General features: G+C 41.7%; 1 protein-coding gene and 1 long non-coding RNA gene across 2 annotated transcripts in view; one reads left to right on the top strand and one right to left on the bottom strand.

Annotated features, from left to right (window-relative positions):
* The window catches only part of PDE11A (phosphodiesterase 11A), a 427,170-nt gene that overhangs the window by 349,994 nt on the left and 62,390 nt on the right, over positions 1–14,786 (top strand). Inside the window, exons 13-14 of the mRNA XM_024122161.1 lie at positions 2,737–2,846; positions 12,349–12,439. Coding sequence (XP_023977929.1) covers positions 2,737–2,846; positions 12,349–12,439 — 201 coding nt within the window. The remainder of the gene's footprint in view (positions 1–2,736; positions 2,847–12,348; positions 12,440–14,786) is intronic.
* On the bottom strand, positions 8,963–12,292 carry LOC129392583 (uncharacterized). Its single transcript, XR_008618767.1, has 4 exons — positions 12,224–12,292; positions 11,707–11,775; positions 10,387–10,441; positions 8,963–9,031 (listed from the first exon to the last, which is right to left on the bottom strand). It is a non-coding gene; the product is annotated as an uncharacterized lncRNA (long non-coding RNA).

Below are 14,786 nucleotides of genomic sequence, written 5' to 3'. Positions count from 1 at the left end.
GTGGCATGGACATATATACACTACCAAATGTAAAACAGATAGCTAGTGGGAAGCAGCCGCATAGCACAGGGAGATCAGCTCGGTGCTTTGTGACCACCTAGAGGGGTGGGATAGGGCGGGTGGGAGGGAGACGCAAGAGGGAGGAGATATGGGGATATATATGTATATATATAGCTGATGCACTTTGTTATAAAGCAGAAACTAACACACCATTGTAAAGCAATTATACTCCAATAAAGATGTTTAAAAAAAAAGAAAAAGAAAATAAGGAAATCAATACAAAAAGTCCAATGTCCAACAAATTGGAGCGCCATTCAAATAGGACAGAAAAAATAGTGAAGTAGAAATTATTAAGGAAAAAAAAAAAAGATTACAAGAACATTATACTGAAGACAATGAGCCTTCAGATTGAAAGGGTTTATCAAGCAATGATAGGGAAAAAAGTCCCAAACCAAAGCAGATTTTTGTGAAACTGGCAAACCCCAGGCATAGAGAGAGGATTCTAAAAGAGATAAAATCAAGTACCATTCAAAGGATTAGGAATAAGAATGATTTATACTTCTCAAAAGCAACTTTGGAAGTTAGGAAACAATAGAGCAGTCCTTCGAAATTCTGAGTGAAAATGTTGCAACCCAGAATTGTTAGGCAAGCCAACAATTGAGTAGAAGAATAGATTAAAGACATTTCAGTCATGCAAAGCCTCAAAAAAATCAACTTCCTCAGTGTAAAAGAAATATTAACACCCTTTCTCATGAAGCCACTGGCAGATGTGTTCCTGCAAACTGAGAGAGAAAAACAAGGGAAGAGAGAGATGTGGGATGCAGGAGATAAGAGACCAGCCCCAGGAGGGGGAAACTGACAGCAGACAGAGAATCCAGACCAAAGAACAGCAGCAGGCCAAAGCCGGGAATCCCTGGGACGGGAAGGGATCTAATAAAAGGTGTGACTGGAGAGTTGTCCAGGATGTGAGTCAACTTAGATGTTCAAAGAAATCTTAACTCCAGGAAATGAAAACATTTACATAACAAAGGAAACAATAATTGGATACCTAACTGGCTCCGCAGCGAATAATATTTAGAGTGACAATCAGGTAGGCACTGTCTGAGACCCAGGGCACGTAAGTTTCTTTGTGCCTCAGTTACCTCATCTGAACTGGTGGATAATAAAATTCCTACATCACAGGTCTGTTATGAGAACTAAGTAAGTTAACTGGTTGTAATTCTCTTAGGACAGTGTTGGGCACACAGGAAGGATGAATAACCAAGTGCTGATAATATGTGTCTACTATACAGAAATATGGAGGAAAATACCTACCAAATTAGATAAAACAGAAAACTGAAGGTGGTTGCCTTCGGGAATCAGGATAGGGGAAGGATGAGGGACCATTGTTTTCGGTTCTAAGTCTCTTACTACAACTTGAATTTTTAAAAACTATTACAGTTAATGTCTTAAATAGAAAAAAAATAACTTAAAGCCAACAGCCAGCTCCAAATTTTAAAATGAAGGGCACACACAGCTTCAATATGGGCTACTTTATCCTCCCCAGATAATTTATTAACATTCCCATTTGCTATGCAAATGAAATTATACATATTTCTAAGTGTATCAGTGGACCCAACTCAATCTTTTAAAATAAAATTGTCAACACAGAAACTTTATTATTCAGTTATTTCTGCAATAAAAACATAATTAACTAAAAAACAAAGTGTTCATTGCTGTAAGAGAAGTGTCTTAGGATACTAGCTAGTGATGTTAGATGTGGAGAAAAAACACGTGTGCAAAGGGAAGCAATTTGAACTCTACCTTTCCCTTCCTCCTGCCCTCTGACAAAGATTTTAATAAGTAATGAAATGGGAGACTTACAAAGTAAAAGTGGGAGACATAAAGTCCTTAGATCAAGAAAATACATAAACCTGCTTTTCCATAAGTTCACTTTCTCTTCTAAACTAATGAAAGGACAGCAGGAACCAGAGAACCATTTTGGCTCCTGATTATATAATTACATCACACTGCTCCCCAAAGATATTACACCACACCTGTGCATTTCACGAGCAAGCTACCAGAGGGTAATAGAAAAAGAATTCCATGTAATGGATACTCCACCTGATCCTCATTCTGGGTTGCCTAATCCCCTGCCAAATTCTAGTTTTCAAGACACTCACTGCCTTGCTATCCGTATAAATGTAATCTGTCCTCCAAGCTAATATGAATTAAGATTTTTACAAGATAACTGCTAAAATATCATCATGTAACAGTTTGAGTACTTCTAAGTTGCTTCTTTTAATATATACATATATGTTTTAAAGGGGGGTTTTCTTTTGCCTGCTTTCATTTGAATGGCATCTGGTGGATATAGCATTCAGTTCTAAATTCACAGCCCCTTCTCCCCCCTACCCCTAGACGCTCATCATTTTGAAATGTCGAATCACAAAACACATTTTGCTCTGGGCCTTTGCCAAACTGTCACTGTATCTGGACAGCACAGCCTCTTCTCCAAAGAGGGAACAAAATAGTCTGAACTCTGTCCTGGTGTGCCAGCCAGTGAAGCTAATTCATCACCTTGGGGACCCTGGGCTGTGCAACTGACCACCCAACTCACTGGTCGAAGGGGTGGCAGTTAATCATTCCCTTGAATGACGTGGGTATGAAAACAGAGCTGATGGCTGCTCAGCAGACGAGCCTTATCCATCCTGCCTGCCCTGAGCAGTGACTGTTGCCGTTTTCCCATCTTCCCAGACTGCCGGGTTTCAAGAGATTCTGACGGAGGTGGAAATTTTAGCGGTGATTGTGGGATGCCTGTGTCATGACCTCGACCACAGGGGAACCAACAATGCCTTCCAAGCTAAGTAAGTGTTCTAATTGTTGTTATTTTAATGCATTTGCCTTTTTGTTCAGAGCCAAAGGTGACGAGTGCTAAAGAGTAAAGCATTAATTTCTGGCATCCCAGGCCAAGGCCACGCAGGCCTGGGTGCGTGTGTCAACAGGGCTCATCCATCTTTATAATTCCTTATTCTTCTTTTAATTGCAAATTTGCCCTTCATGTCATGCTTGTTGATTTGGTCTGTCTCTGCTGACCTCAGTCAGATAACAAAGCTCAGATTTTAAAGGGTCTATTTTTTTTTCTCCCAGAATGTCTGCCTTCATGGCATTATAAGTTTCTTGGATTTGCTACTCTTGCAAGCTGGTTTTGAGACTATTAAAATAAAAGTGGAAATTTTATGAAGCAAAAGATCTCTTCCTTCCTCAATAGAATTTCTTCGAGGTTCTTTTGATGTTGGGTATGTAGAAACCGCAGTGAAATAAAGTGACACAGAAGGCAGAGGGTCCCTGGTCCTGCCAGGCCTCATCCTACAGAACGGTGGGAAACAAACAAAGGAATTCCACCAATACAGGTGATGTGAAGCACGTAATGCTCATGGACAAAATAATCTGTCCCTAAGCAAGTAGGACTGGTCCAGATAGCCATTGCTTGGTGGCTCACAATGTGGCCAAGGCCACAGAACTTACGGGTGCTGGAGATAAGACCAAAACCCAGGTCTCCTGGCTCTCATATTGAGGTTACAGTTTAATGTGCTTTTTACTACCTGTCTGCAAACAAAGTGATATGAGACTTCAGAGGCTAGAGAAAAACGTTTGAGGATGGAGGGACTAAGGAAGGCTTCAACAAAGAGGTAAGATCAGCTGTCAGATGACCAATTTCCAAGCCTGCAGAGCAGGTCTGCCTCTATAATCTGAAACCCCAGCATCCCACTGTGTGTCAACAGGTACCTTTCAGCTCGTCACTTGTTTTGTTCCCCAAAACACCTACCTACTGAAGCCTTGGGGTCCTGGGCCCTTCTATTTGCTCCTGATCTTGCAGATGAACATTGATTTTGTGTCCCTCTATCTGCCTTGAACGCAGTAGCCCATCACGTCAAACTGCTCTTTTCCATGTCCTATAATTTCTTGACCCTCTTACCTTTCTGTGACAGTCACTCTGCAAAAACTCAGCCCTGGCTCAATCCAGCAATTTAATTTCTTGCTCTTCTGTCTAGACTTTTAAAGGCTTTGGGAGAAAGTGTCACAGTTGTGAGTTTAGGGTATACCCAATATATATTCTCCCAACTCGGCTCAGTGCTCAGTACTCCCCACCAGTCTTTCTGGGTCCCTAGCCAGTTCCGTCCCCCACTGTTGTCAGCAGTTATAGCTACCAAATGTTCTTTCTTCCTGAACCACCTCCCGTTCTACCCCCCTCCCCCGCGCCACTCAGCAGATCACCTTGCTTCCTCCTTCAGTGAGAAAATTGAGGCCATCAATCGAGAACTCCCTCAATTTCCTCCCCTGCCACGAACAAACTTATCTGTCTGGCCCCATCCTTTCCTCCTTCCCTCCTATCTCAGTGAAAGGGCTGTCCTTCCTCATACGTGAGGCTAATCCTTCCACCTCGGCCTTGGATGCCTTCTCCCTCCCTCCTCCGGGACCTTGCTCCATCAATCTTCCTTTCTCTACCCTGTATCTTCCTTCCCCCGTCTACTGGCTCTCAGCATCCTAACAATATGAACAGTTGTCCCCCATCTTGAAAAACCCCACCTCCATCCCGCTTCTCCCTCGAGCTTCTGCTCTATTTCTCTTCTTTCCTTTCCAGCCAATCTTCTTGGAAAGTTGTCTGTTCCTTGTCTTCACTTCCCTCCCACATGGCTTCCAGTTCTGCCCACCAGGGGAGCGGCCCTCAGTAGTGCCACCAATGAACAACCCCTTGTCCCAAAGCGGCTGGACACTCTTACTGTCCTTCTTTCTTGACCCTTCTTGCCATGAGACACATTTTGCCACTAGAGCTCCTCCTCCTTCCTAGAGCTCTCTCTCTTCCTTTGTCTGGGAGAGGAACACCTTCCACCCACCTTTCTAGTCTTTCTCCTCAATTTGCTTCAAGGCCTCTCTCCTCGTGCCCCAGGCTTCGCTGGACGTGTTCTCTCCTGCTCTTCTCCTCCACGCTTTATCCTTCTCGCTAGACCCCCACCCACCTGCTGCTCAGCCCCAAGCCCACAACCTTTGGACCATAATTCTCTGCTTATCTCCACACACTTATTCCAGCTGCTTGAGGAGCACCTCCTGTTTGAAGTCCCACAGTCACCCCAATCCCAGTCTCTCCCTTTTTCTCTTATTCTCTATCCCAGTGAATGGCACCACCAGAAATCCGCAAGTCACCCAGATTCCCTCCTTAGCGCCCCCCAAAGTCGACATCTCTGCATTCTTAAAGTAACCACTGCTTCTTTTGCATCCCTCCTGGATTGCTACAACCAACAGCCTAACTCTTCTCCTCCAGTCTTTCCCCCTTGGCACTCCAGAATGCTCTTTATAATTCAGAGCTGATCAGATCACTCCCCTGCTTAAAAGATGTTCACTGGCCCTTGTAACTTTCAGGATAATGTTCAGATTCCTTAGTTTAGCCCTTAAGGCCCTTTTCAATCAGGCTCCTGCCCATTCCTCTGGCCCAGCAGTCACTCCTTGTCATCCCACCCCCACCCGGGCATCCAGGTTCCAGACACAAGGGGCTACTTAAAGTGCTCTATGCGGTCCGGCTAGTTCCCTTCTCTCTGCTCCCAGTGGGCAGTTCCCCTGCCCCTTGTCAATTTTCTGTGCCCACATCATGCCCTGGCTATGCTTTTTCAAAAGTGTGCATCTCACACCATGTTAGTTGCTGATTTACCGGTGTGTCTCCCCTTTTCTTGAGTCCCCGTGAGTAAGTACCAGGAGCATGATGAACCCACAAGGAATGTTTGCTGAGTGAATGAATGAATGACAAATGCCTGAATGGATGACGTTTTAACTATTTTAATATTGCTTTTCAACAAAGTTTCCTGATTTCTTCAACAAGTGCAACCTTTCATAAGATTATTATAAAACACAGTTTTTACACACATCGGTTTGATGCTGTACTAAAAACAATAGTGTCCCTGGGGCCTACTGAATGGTAAACTGTGCACACTTTGATTATAGGGTCTGACGATGTTTTAGGTTTGAGCCCCTGTGCCTGCATTTCATTGCTATCATTGTTTTAGGATACCTCTCTCTGAGGCCAATGGCATCATTGTCACTGTGTCTTCCTCGAGCAGCCTCCCTCCAGCCACCTACCATTCTGCCACTTATGCACAAAGATTCTATCTATAAAACAAGAGTGAGCACCTTGTGGGTTCTTTTAAGAGTCAAGTGCACAATATATGTACCCAGATAACAACAGCCCCCAGCCTGGAGACAGCCTCTGTGTCACACTGAGAGAGCCAGCCCTCCTTGCTAGTTGACCTCTTAGCTCTTTGGACCAAGAGTACATACACATCTAATCCAAACCCAGCTAATCATATTTTATCTCCCAGGAATTTGGACTTGGATTACCATGATATTGACTCAGTTAGCTGTTGAGGTCTAAGCTGCACATAGACTTGGAAGCTGAGGCTGCCATTTGGGGAAAGCTGTGATGACCACGTCCCAAGTGGATAAAAGAAACAAGAAAGCAAATCTGCAGAGAGGAGAGAAGAAGAAAGCCAATGTTCAGAGAGAAGCAGAGATTATACTATCCTAGAGAAAAAGCAGACTTGATCCCTGGTTTTCCATATCTCTACTCCTGGTTCCAAGAGACCCGGCCATACCTGTGACAGTGGGCCTTACTCAGAGCTCCTGGCATCATTTAGTCAATGGGTTTTTGTTTTGTTTTATTTTTGTTTTTTAGTGAAGCTGGTTCTAATTCATTTCTCTTCTTTTCAATGAATGGTCCCTGAGACAATAAGAAGAACTAGAGTTTATTTGTTGTTTACTATCTCAAGTGCACATCAGCATCCTTGTATGTAGATATTTTTGTCTCCATTTTACAGAGGGAACTGGGCCTCAGGAAAGTAAGTGACTTGCCCAAATTCATACATCCAGCATGTGGCAGAGTGGTGTTTGGACCTGGGCTATCTGACTCCAAAAACCATTCTTTAACCACTTTATTCTACTCTCTCTCATGACTTTGTGATATTTATTTTAGCCCTTTGAGCTTCCAGTTTATTGGCTGACTTGCCATATATGTGAACTCTGGAAAACTAAGATATATTTTGACATCCAAAAAATCAAGATGTGGAGCCAAAAAAATCATAGAACACAACTAGACCTTGGTAGTCATATTTCTCAGTGCCTTAATTTTTAGAAATTGGAAACTGAGGTCCCCAAATTTCAAGTGACTTGTATTATAATGAACAGATTTCACACATATGAGATAGATATTAAGTCTCTGATGCCAGAATTCAAAATTTTTTTTGCATCCTCATACCACATGATCAAATCTACCTGTTCCAAGATGGTCTTGACGTGTTTCCTCACAATGATCGATCTTGTACACAAGTTACCAGCTCATGGGATGTCCATCAGCCCTGCCTCTTAACTGACAGAGTCACTTTTGAACTTAGAACACCAAAGGCCACCACCATGCAACCTCAGTTAAAATTTTTTTCAATAAATGCTGAAAGAGACCTTTTTACATCATGATGAAGGAACGACCTTTTTATTGATTAGAATAAGATTTATTCAGCAAGTGTGCCATTGTTTAGGAAAATCCCTAGAAAGAAATCTATATCCTTATTTCCTTATTTACTCCCCATTAATTGAGTGCTCTCTAAGTGTGAAGCACTGTGCTAGGCATTGTGTGGGAAGTATAAGAGTCCCTTTCCTTAAAGTACTCAGTCTAACTCCAACCTTTCAAGTGATTTGGAAATGGGAATTAAATGCACCAATTATTATGTGGCAAAGCATATGCTACCTTTTTTCCTATATAAGGCTATAAAGAAACAAGAGACATTTAGCAAGGGACAAATTACTATATAAAATGCAAAATGCCTCTACAATAAAAAGTTGTGATTTTAGTTACAGCACAGTATGATTTATTCTCTTAGCCTTTCTGATAAGTGAACCCTTGCATTTTCATGCTTTATGCTTAATTTTAAAGTATTGGAGTGCGTGCAGTGAATGATCGATAGGTAGACAGGGCAGCGATCCCACAGTGCTTTGAAATTACTCTTAACACGGCTCTCCTGTTTTCTCCGGGGACAGCGTTTCCCACTCAGCGCCCTCCCTATTACAGCTGCCCCTGATGATTAAATATCAGTACCGAGCAGCTTTGTAGTATATTCTCCTAGGAGACTTCTTCTATTCATTTCTAGCATAGTCTCTTATACTCATTTCTTGGGAATGAAAACCCATCTTGTCGCTTTCAGCCAGGTCCCAGAAGTGAAATACGGGGGCGCATTAATCTGCCGTGACAGCCTAATCCCATTCCTTGCCACCTCCCAACAATTCTCAATTTCCTAATTACCTTTCACAGTTTTCCTTCTGAAAGTTTCCTGTCTTTTCTGAAAGCCATGGCAGCACACTTCCATTGTCTCTTTTTCAATGAATATGCATATCTAGGGAAGTTATGAAGGTACATAGTTCATAGCTACGCAGGTTCCTTTTACACGCTTATTTTTGGTGCCTGTGCGAAGTGCTGGATGCCTATGGGGGACAAAATTTTCACGTTGACTTTTCTTTTTAATAAGTTTCTCCTCAGTGTGCTGCCTATCCAAAAATTAAAAACTTCAGTATGTTGGGATGACCTAATCAATAATGAGCATCATGAAAGATCACAGGTATAAATCTTCCTGTGCTTAAGGGATCTGGATTCTCTTCTGCTCTCCTTCTCTCCCCATCTCCACATACCCTACATGTATCTGTAATATTTTCACAATTACAGTGCTTGTGCCCCGGGGCTACTGATATGATGGATTTACTTACCACAGACAATTAAAATGAGGTGTGGTGCTAAAGTCAATTTTTTTCCACGTGTGATTGATTTGAGGGTTTTTTTTTTCACATTTTACATGAAAAATGACAGTATGCCTTTACATAAAGTACGTTACATGAAAGACATGTTCTCTTTTTTAAAAATGGTTTTATGATCAAGTAAGATTGGTCAATACTGCATATTACGTCCCCTTCCTGCAGAATCACGGTGCATATTTTCACATATTGATGCCACGGAGAAATCCTATAATAAAGAAACAGTTTAACTTTTTAAACCCAGCATTTCCTGAACATATTTAACCATGGGACCCTTTTTATTTCTGCCTGTAATGCCATTTAACATTCCAAAGAACTAGTTTTCTGTAGAATACATTTTGATAAAGTTTATCCTAACAGATAGATTTTAATTTTTGCCACTTTTATCAAGTTTTCTGACCATGGACTTCACTCTTGCGGTCCTAGGAGGTTCACAGCATGTGCATGAGTAATGGCAGGTGTAGGTGCATTCTCAGCGAGCCTCGGACTGAGAGAGAAAGCACCAGGATGTCTTGCAGTCTTAGAAAATCTGACAGAGACCAAACCTAGTAATGTAAATAAAGGAACCATATGGAATTGGAAGCATTCTTCCTTAGATGATTTCATTCTAGACAAAAAAAGTAGAGTTAGTATCATGCTCCATCCTGTGAACGCTAAGATGGCACCTTGCTTGCAGAAAGGTGACATCGTAAGTGCAAGTCTGGACAGAGAAAGTCTCCTGCGCAGTTACAGGGGACTGTGAGCTTCCTGAGGGTAAGAGCCATGTCTTCTTTATCTTTGTATCCCACATGCCCACAGCCCCGCATTGCAGTAGTCATCCATCCTTATTAGGTGAATGAATGAATCAATCAATCAATCAATCACAGTCTCTTCATAGCATTAGTCTGGTTCTGTTGCAAAATCTACATATTTGTGATTAAATCAGTATTGTGTGAGGGTGGGGACAATGTAAGATGGAATTACTAAAAGGAACAAAGAGAATGTGAGGATAAAGATGCTCAAACCGTGGGCCATCAGATGCATTTGCATAAACACCCTGAGAGCCCTCTGATGAAATGCAGCAGTTCAGAATCCATGTGGATCTGGGGGAGAGGAGAGCACAGCATAGGAGGCACCAGTGTTTTTGTTACAAGGTGTCCCCTGGTTAAAGGAGGATACATCCTACTCATCCTGAAAAAAGAAAATATTTCGTGACTTGTTATCATGTAGCTGATTTAACTTTGTAAGGTCTGCTAAACCAACCTGATAAAGGAAGAGATGATATTTTGCATCTTGACCCTACTTTACATCAATGACTCTCTTGTATCAGGATTCACACCAGTAACTGGGGCACATCTGGCATGGCTAGTTAATAGAAACAAATCACAGGAATCTGAGCCTGTGGTTAGCAGTTATACTAGAAGAATTCTGAATTAAATTTTGAAACCTTCTTTCATTGATGACAACTAGCTTGGCAAAAATGGAGAACTGAATATCAGAAATGTAAAAGTTATAATTATCTTTCTCATTATGTAATGAGAAAAAGCTTCACAATTTGGCTTCCAGTCTGGAACTGGTACTTACTAGCTTCGTGACCTTGGAGAAGTAGCATAACTTCTCTGAGCCTTGGTTTCCTTATCTGTAAAATGAGAAAATAATACCTATTTCATGGTTGTTGTCAGGACTAGATGAAGTAATATATTAAGGTGTTAATATGTTGCCTAGTTCATGACAGGTACTTCTCATGAGAGCTATTATTATTAATAACATTATTTTAAAATGTTAACACACTTATTATGGTCAACCTTCAGTTTGAACTATAATCTCTACACATACCACCACAACCTTATTAGCCAAACAACTAATATTTTTTAAGCACCTACTCCATGCCAAGCATTTGGATTTGACATGCATATAAAACATCCTAGAATTTCAAAAGCCAAGACAAATATAGCTACGACACAGTACAGTGTGCATTTTGAAAAATGTATTTTCACAAAAATGAACTCTATGTTAGAAAAATAGTGACTAACATTAAATATTAATCACTTAATGCTAAGATTAGCCTAACAAATTTTCACATATTAAATGATATAGATTAAGGCAAGATTTAAAGAAATAACACCACCTGATTAAAGTCTAGTACCCTGCTTACTAACCCCATTCCTAATAACCCCGAACCCTGCTGTTTTATTTCAACATGTGGTCAGCTCTGAGTCTTTCCAGAGATCACAGGTCCCCCGCACTCCCAAACCGGCCATGATCTTGGGCCGCCTCATGCTGGAGCTAGAGGGCACCTTATGACTGAAATCCCTCACGTGGCGTTACATGCAGTCTTTGCTCCTCTCACTAAAAGGGCAGACTGTGATCGGGCAATCTCTGGCATTTCCAGGTTAAGGCCAAATTGCCCTTTCAATGTCCACACTCTCTGCAATTAGCAAGAAGGAACACAAGGACCTTCATGGGTCCTCGGCTGCCATCCCATGACTGTCCTTTAAACCATAGGATTCTTGGAATGTCTCTCAACTCTTAAGATGCTCTAAAGGCTACTTCAGGAGAATTGGAAATGAACACACTGGAACATTTTAAATGAGCACTTGCCAAACTGACATTGTTGAGGAACGGGTTGTTCTACATAAGCAAAATATACAGATAATTCAAAATTATCCTTTCAAGTATCAATTAACATTTTATTTATTTAAAATGGAAATATATGTGTGTTTTAATTGTTGATTAATAATTAGTATAGACTACAATCTACTACATGGCAGGCACTATGATAGGCACTTACAAGTATTTTATTGTATGCTCCTAAATAACAAGTGAGGTAGAGAGTATTATCATAATTTTAGAGACAAAGAAACTGATGCTTAAAGCAACCAAGTAATGACCCGAAACTATTACCGAGAGCTGAGTTCTGACTCCAAATCCAGGGAACTTTCTGGAGTTCAACATTGAGATATCATAGTGTGACTGTAGGTTGGAAAAACCATAGTAGAAGCTTGTCAACCTTACATGTAAAGCAGATTAAATGGGTTCTACATAATATTCACAAGGTCTTTTCCCATGGAGCCGCAAATACATTTGGTATATGACATTCGTTCTGGACACTCAGAAGCTTTATAAGGTTTAGCTCATGAAGCCTATCCTGATCCCCAAAGTCAGGAATTATGCCTCTTGTCCTCAGATCATCCAAAGCGCTTTGACTGGACCTGGAACATTTTCTGTGGTATTTATATTATGTGCTCTGTGCATTCTTTTCCCTTAGGACCACATCTCATCTCCCTTACTAGTCTGTAAATTTCTTAGCAGCGTGGGCTGTGTCTTTTTCATGGTCGTATCATCCACAGCATCTAGCCTAACACAGAGAAGATTCCCAAAACGTTTACTTAATACATACGTGAACTACACAGGTGGTTACCTGAGAATGTATCTGCTCACGGTCCTTTGCGGAAGCAGGAGAAACACGTTGATCCAAAGAGCCAGCGTCGGGGGATCGTTGACGGGTGAAGGGCCTTGGTCACTCACACATCTGTCCTCTTTCAGGAGCGGCTCTGCCCTGGCCCAACTCTATGGAACTTCTGCTACCTTAGAGCATCACCATTTCAACCACGCAGTGATGATCCTTCAAAGCGAGGTACAGACCTAACATTCTGCTTCTCCCCTTGAAAGAAAACCAATGAAATGATGTTTCCTACTTCTCTTTCTTTGCAGTGCCACAGGAAGATACAGAGAATTGGCACTATTGGACCTTTTCTTTGTGGCTTTTTAAAAATTCTTTCAGATGCCTGACCAAGGACCTTGTTCAAATTCGTCCTGAGCTGATTCACTTGGGTTTTATTATTGGTTAGGAGGCTTTTCAGATTCACTTAGCAGAGCAGACTGCCACAGCTTGTCACCAGAGCATGGCCTTACCTTTCTTAACAATACAGAAGCCCACTAACAGATCCAAGTAGTGAGCGGCCCAACATCTCCATTTTGTGAAATCCATTTAAAAAGATGGTAGAAGCAGAAACAGGGTGAGAAAGTTACACTTTATTCGCATAATTGAGAAACCTATAAAAGATAAGAGAACTTAAAATTGCTGGTGGGACCGATTTGAAAGTGAGAACTGCAACTAGACTTGAGACCCAGGGCTGCAGCCATATGCCTTATTTTGCTTCATGTGGCATTGCAGGAGTTAGAAATAGTTGGTCTTTTACACTTTTAGCTCTCCATGGAGAAAAAGTAAAACCGCTAACTGACTCTGGCTGCGGCGTCTGAGTTTGAAATTGCCAAGAAAGGATCTGCTTAATTTTCTGCAGGCGTACAGACTTTTTTTTGAGGCCAGGAAGGGATCATCTGTTCCCCATTATTTGTCAGTTCTCTAGCTGTGCCATTAATTATTATTATTATCATCATTAAGGCCCTGCTTTGCTGGAATAGCATCATTAAATATGGAGGTTTTTTTCCTCCAGCCTATCTTGAGAAAGAGTGTCTTTTGCAATATCATGAAAGCCTTCTTCGACCCCATAAAGGAGAGTCAGCACTCCGGAACCTGAGTGCAACTGCAGAAGACAAACCTGCTGGGGGAGATGTATTTGCAGTTGGGAATGAAACACCAAGGGTTAGGCTCTCAGTAACTCTGACAGAAACCAGTATCCCAGCATGTGTGGCTCTGGAATTTTCCTATGAAGGCCATGTTTTAGCTGCGTGCTGTGGCAGAGGGAAGTAGAAACAGGAGGAAACTGGGGTCAGACTATCTTTTCTGTACTGGTAATATGATGGGTTTACACCCCTGAGGCCAGACATTCTCACCTTTGTAATAACAGATTATATACAGGAGGTCAGGGTTTTCTCAGAAGGTCATTTGCTTCTCTGGGAAAACAAACCCCACTAACTCAGACTTTGTCTTCATACAAACAAAATACATCGGCTGCACTTTACTCCGGGGGTTCTCTTTGAAGAACGCAGGATAACAGTAATGGAACCAAGCAGCGGTGTTCAGGCTCTGCCCTGACGCTCCCCCCGCCCCGTCCCATCCTGCCCATCAGAAAGGCAAAAATGCAGATGTCATCACCACCCCACTTTCCAAATAATGCAGAGGCACAGAGAGGTTAGATAGCCTGAAGAAAGTTGCTCCAGTCCTTTCTTCCTCTACATTTTTTTTTTTCCATCAATACCATTACTCCCTAAACAAGAAGTAGAAGTAGTATTTTAGGGAGACTTATCTATTTTAGAGACCATACCCTTGAGACACTGTAGAAGGCCAATTTACATATAAGCAATACACTGATTGGATTGCAAATTAACTTTTATTATTATTATTATTAAAGCTGACCTGGCTGGCTTTGTCACTCTCTTAGCTATAAATTGTGTTAAGTTACTTTATGTCCTTTAAAAGTAGTAAAACGCACTCTCAAAATAATCAAGATCCTCAAATTCAGACCAACTTTCTCCTGGACTTCACATTAGGTTTTACTGTAACTGGTTCCTAATAGCTCTGTTTCTTTCCCTGGGAGATGCTAGATGTGTGGCTGGATCCAGATGACCACTTTTCCAGAGCTCCCAACCACTTTTTCCCAGGCCCCAGTACACCAGCCTGTGATCGATCCATGGGGCAAGGCTGAGGCAAAGAAAGCTGGACAGAATTATGGTGTGGCATTGCTTTAGTCTTCTTCCTGATGGCTGAATTAAGGGTCTGGAAGAGTTCATTTGAAAATTATTATTAATACTGGACCTGGTCCCAGGTGGGACCAATATACTTTAGTCTCTAAGGAGTGGTGGGTTCCCCCAATGAGATAAATTAACTCAAGGAAGCAGATTATCATCTGGTGCCTGGTAGGTAGTAATTTACCAATTGATATTCTGGTTCCCTGGAAGAATTAATTTACCTCTCATTGGAAAATATTCTCAGGCAGTCATTTCACTGCCTTCCTCCTGCACCATCTTCTGGCTCTCAACACTAGGTTTAAAACTGGTCCAGTTCCCAGACCACCTATTTA

This window comes from Physeter macrocephalus, chromosome 2, assembly GCF_002837175.3.
Source record: "Physeter macrocephalus isolate SW-GA chromosome 2, ASM283717v5, whole genome shotgun sequence".
Taxonomy (NCBI): domain Eukaryota; kingdom Metazoa; phylum Chordata; class Mammalia; order Artiodactyla; family Physeteridae; genus Physeter; species Physeter macrocephalus.
Note: the sequence above shows the minus strand (reverse complement) of the source record. Positions and strands in the feature narration are given on the sequence as shown.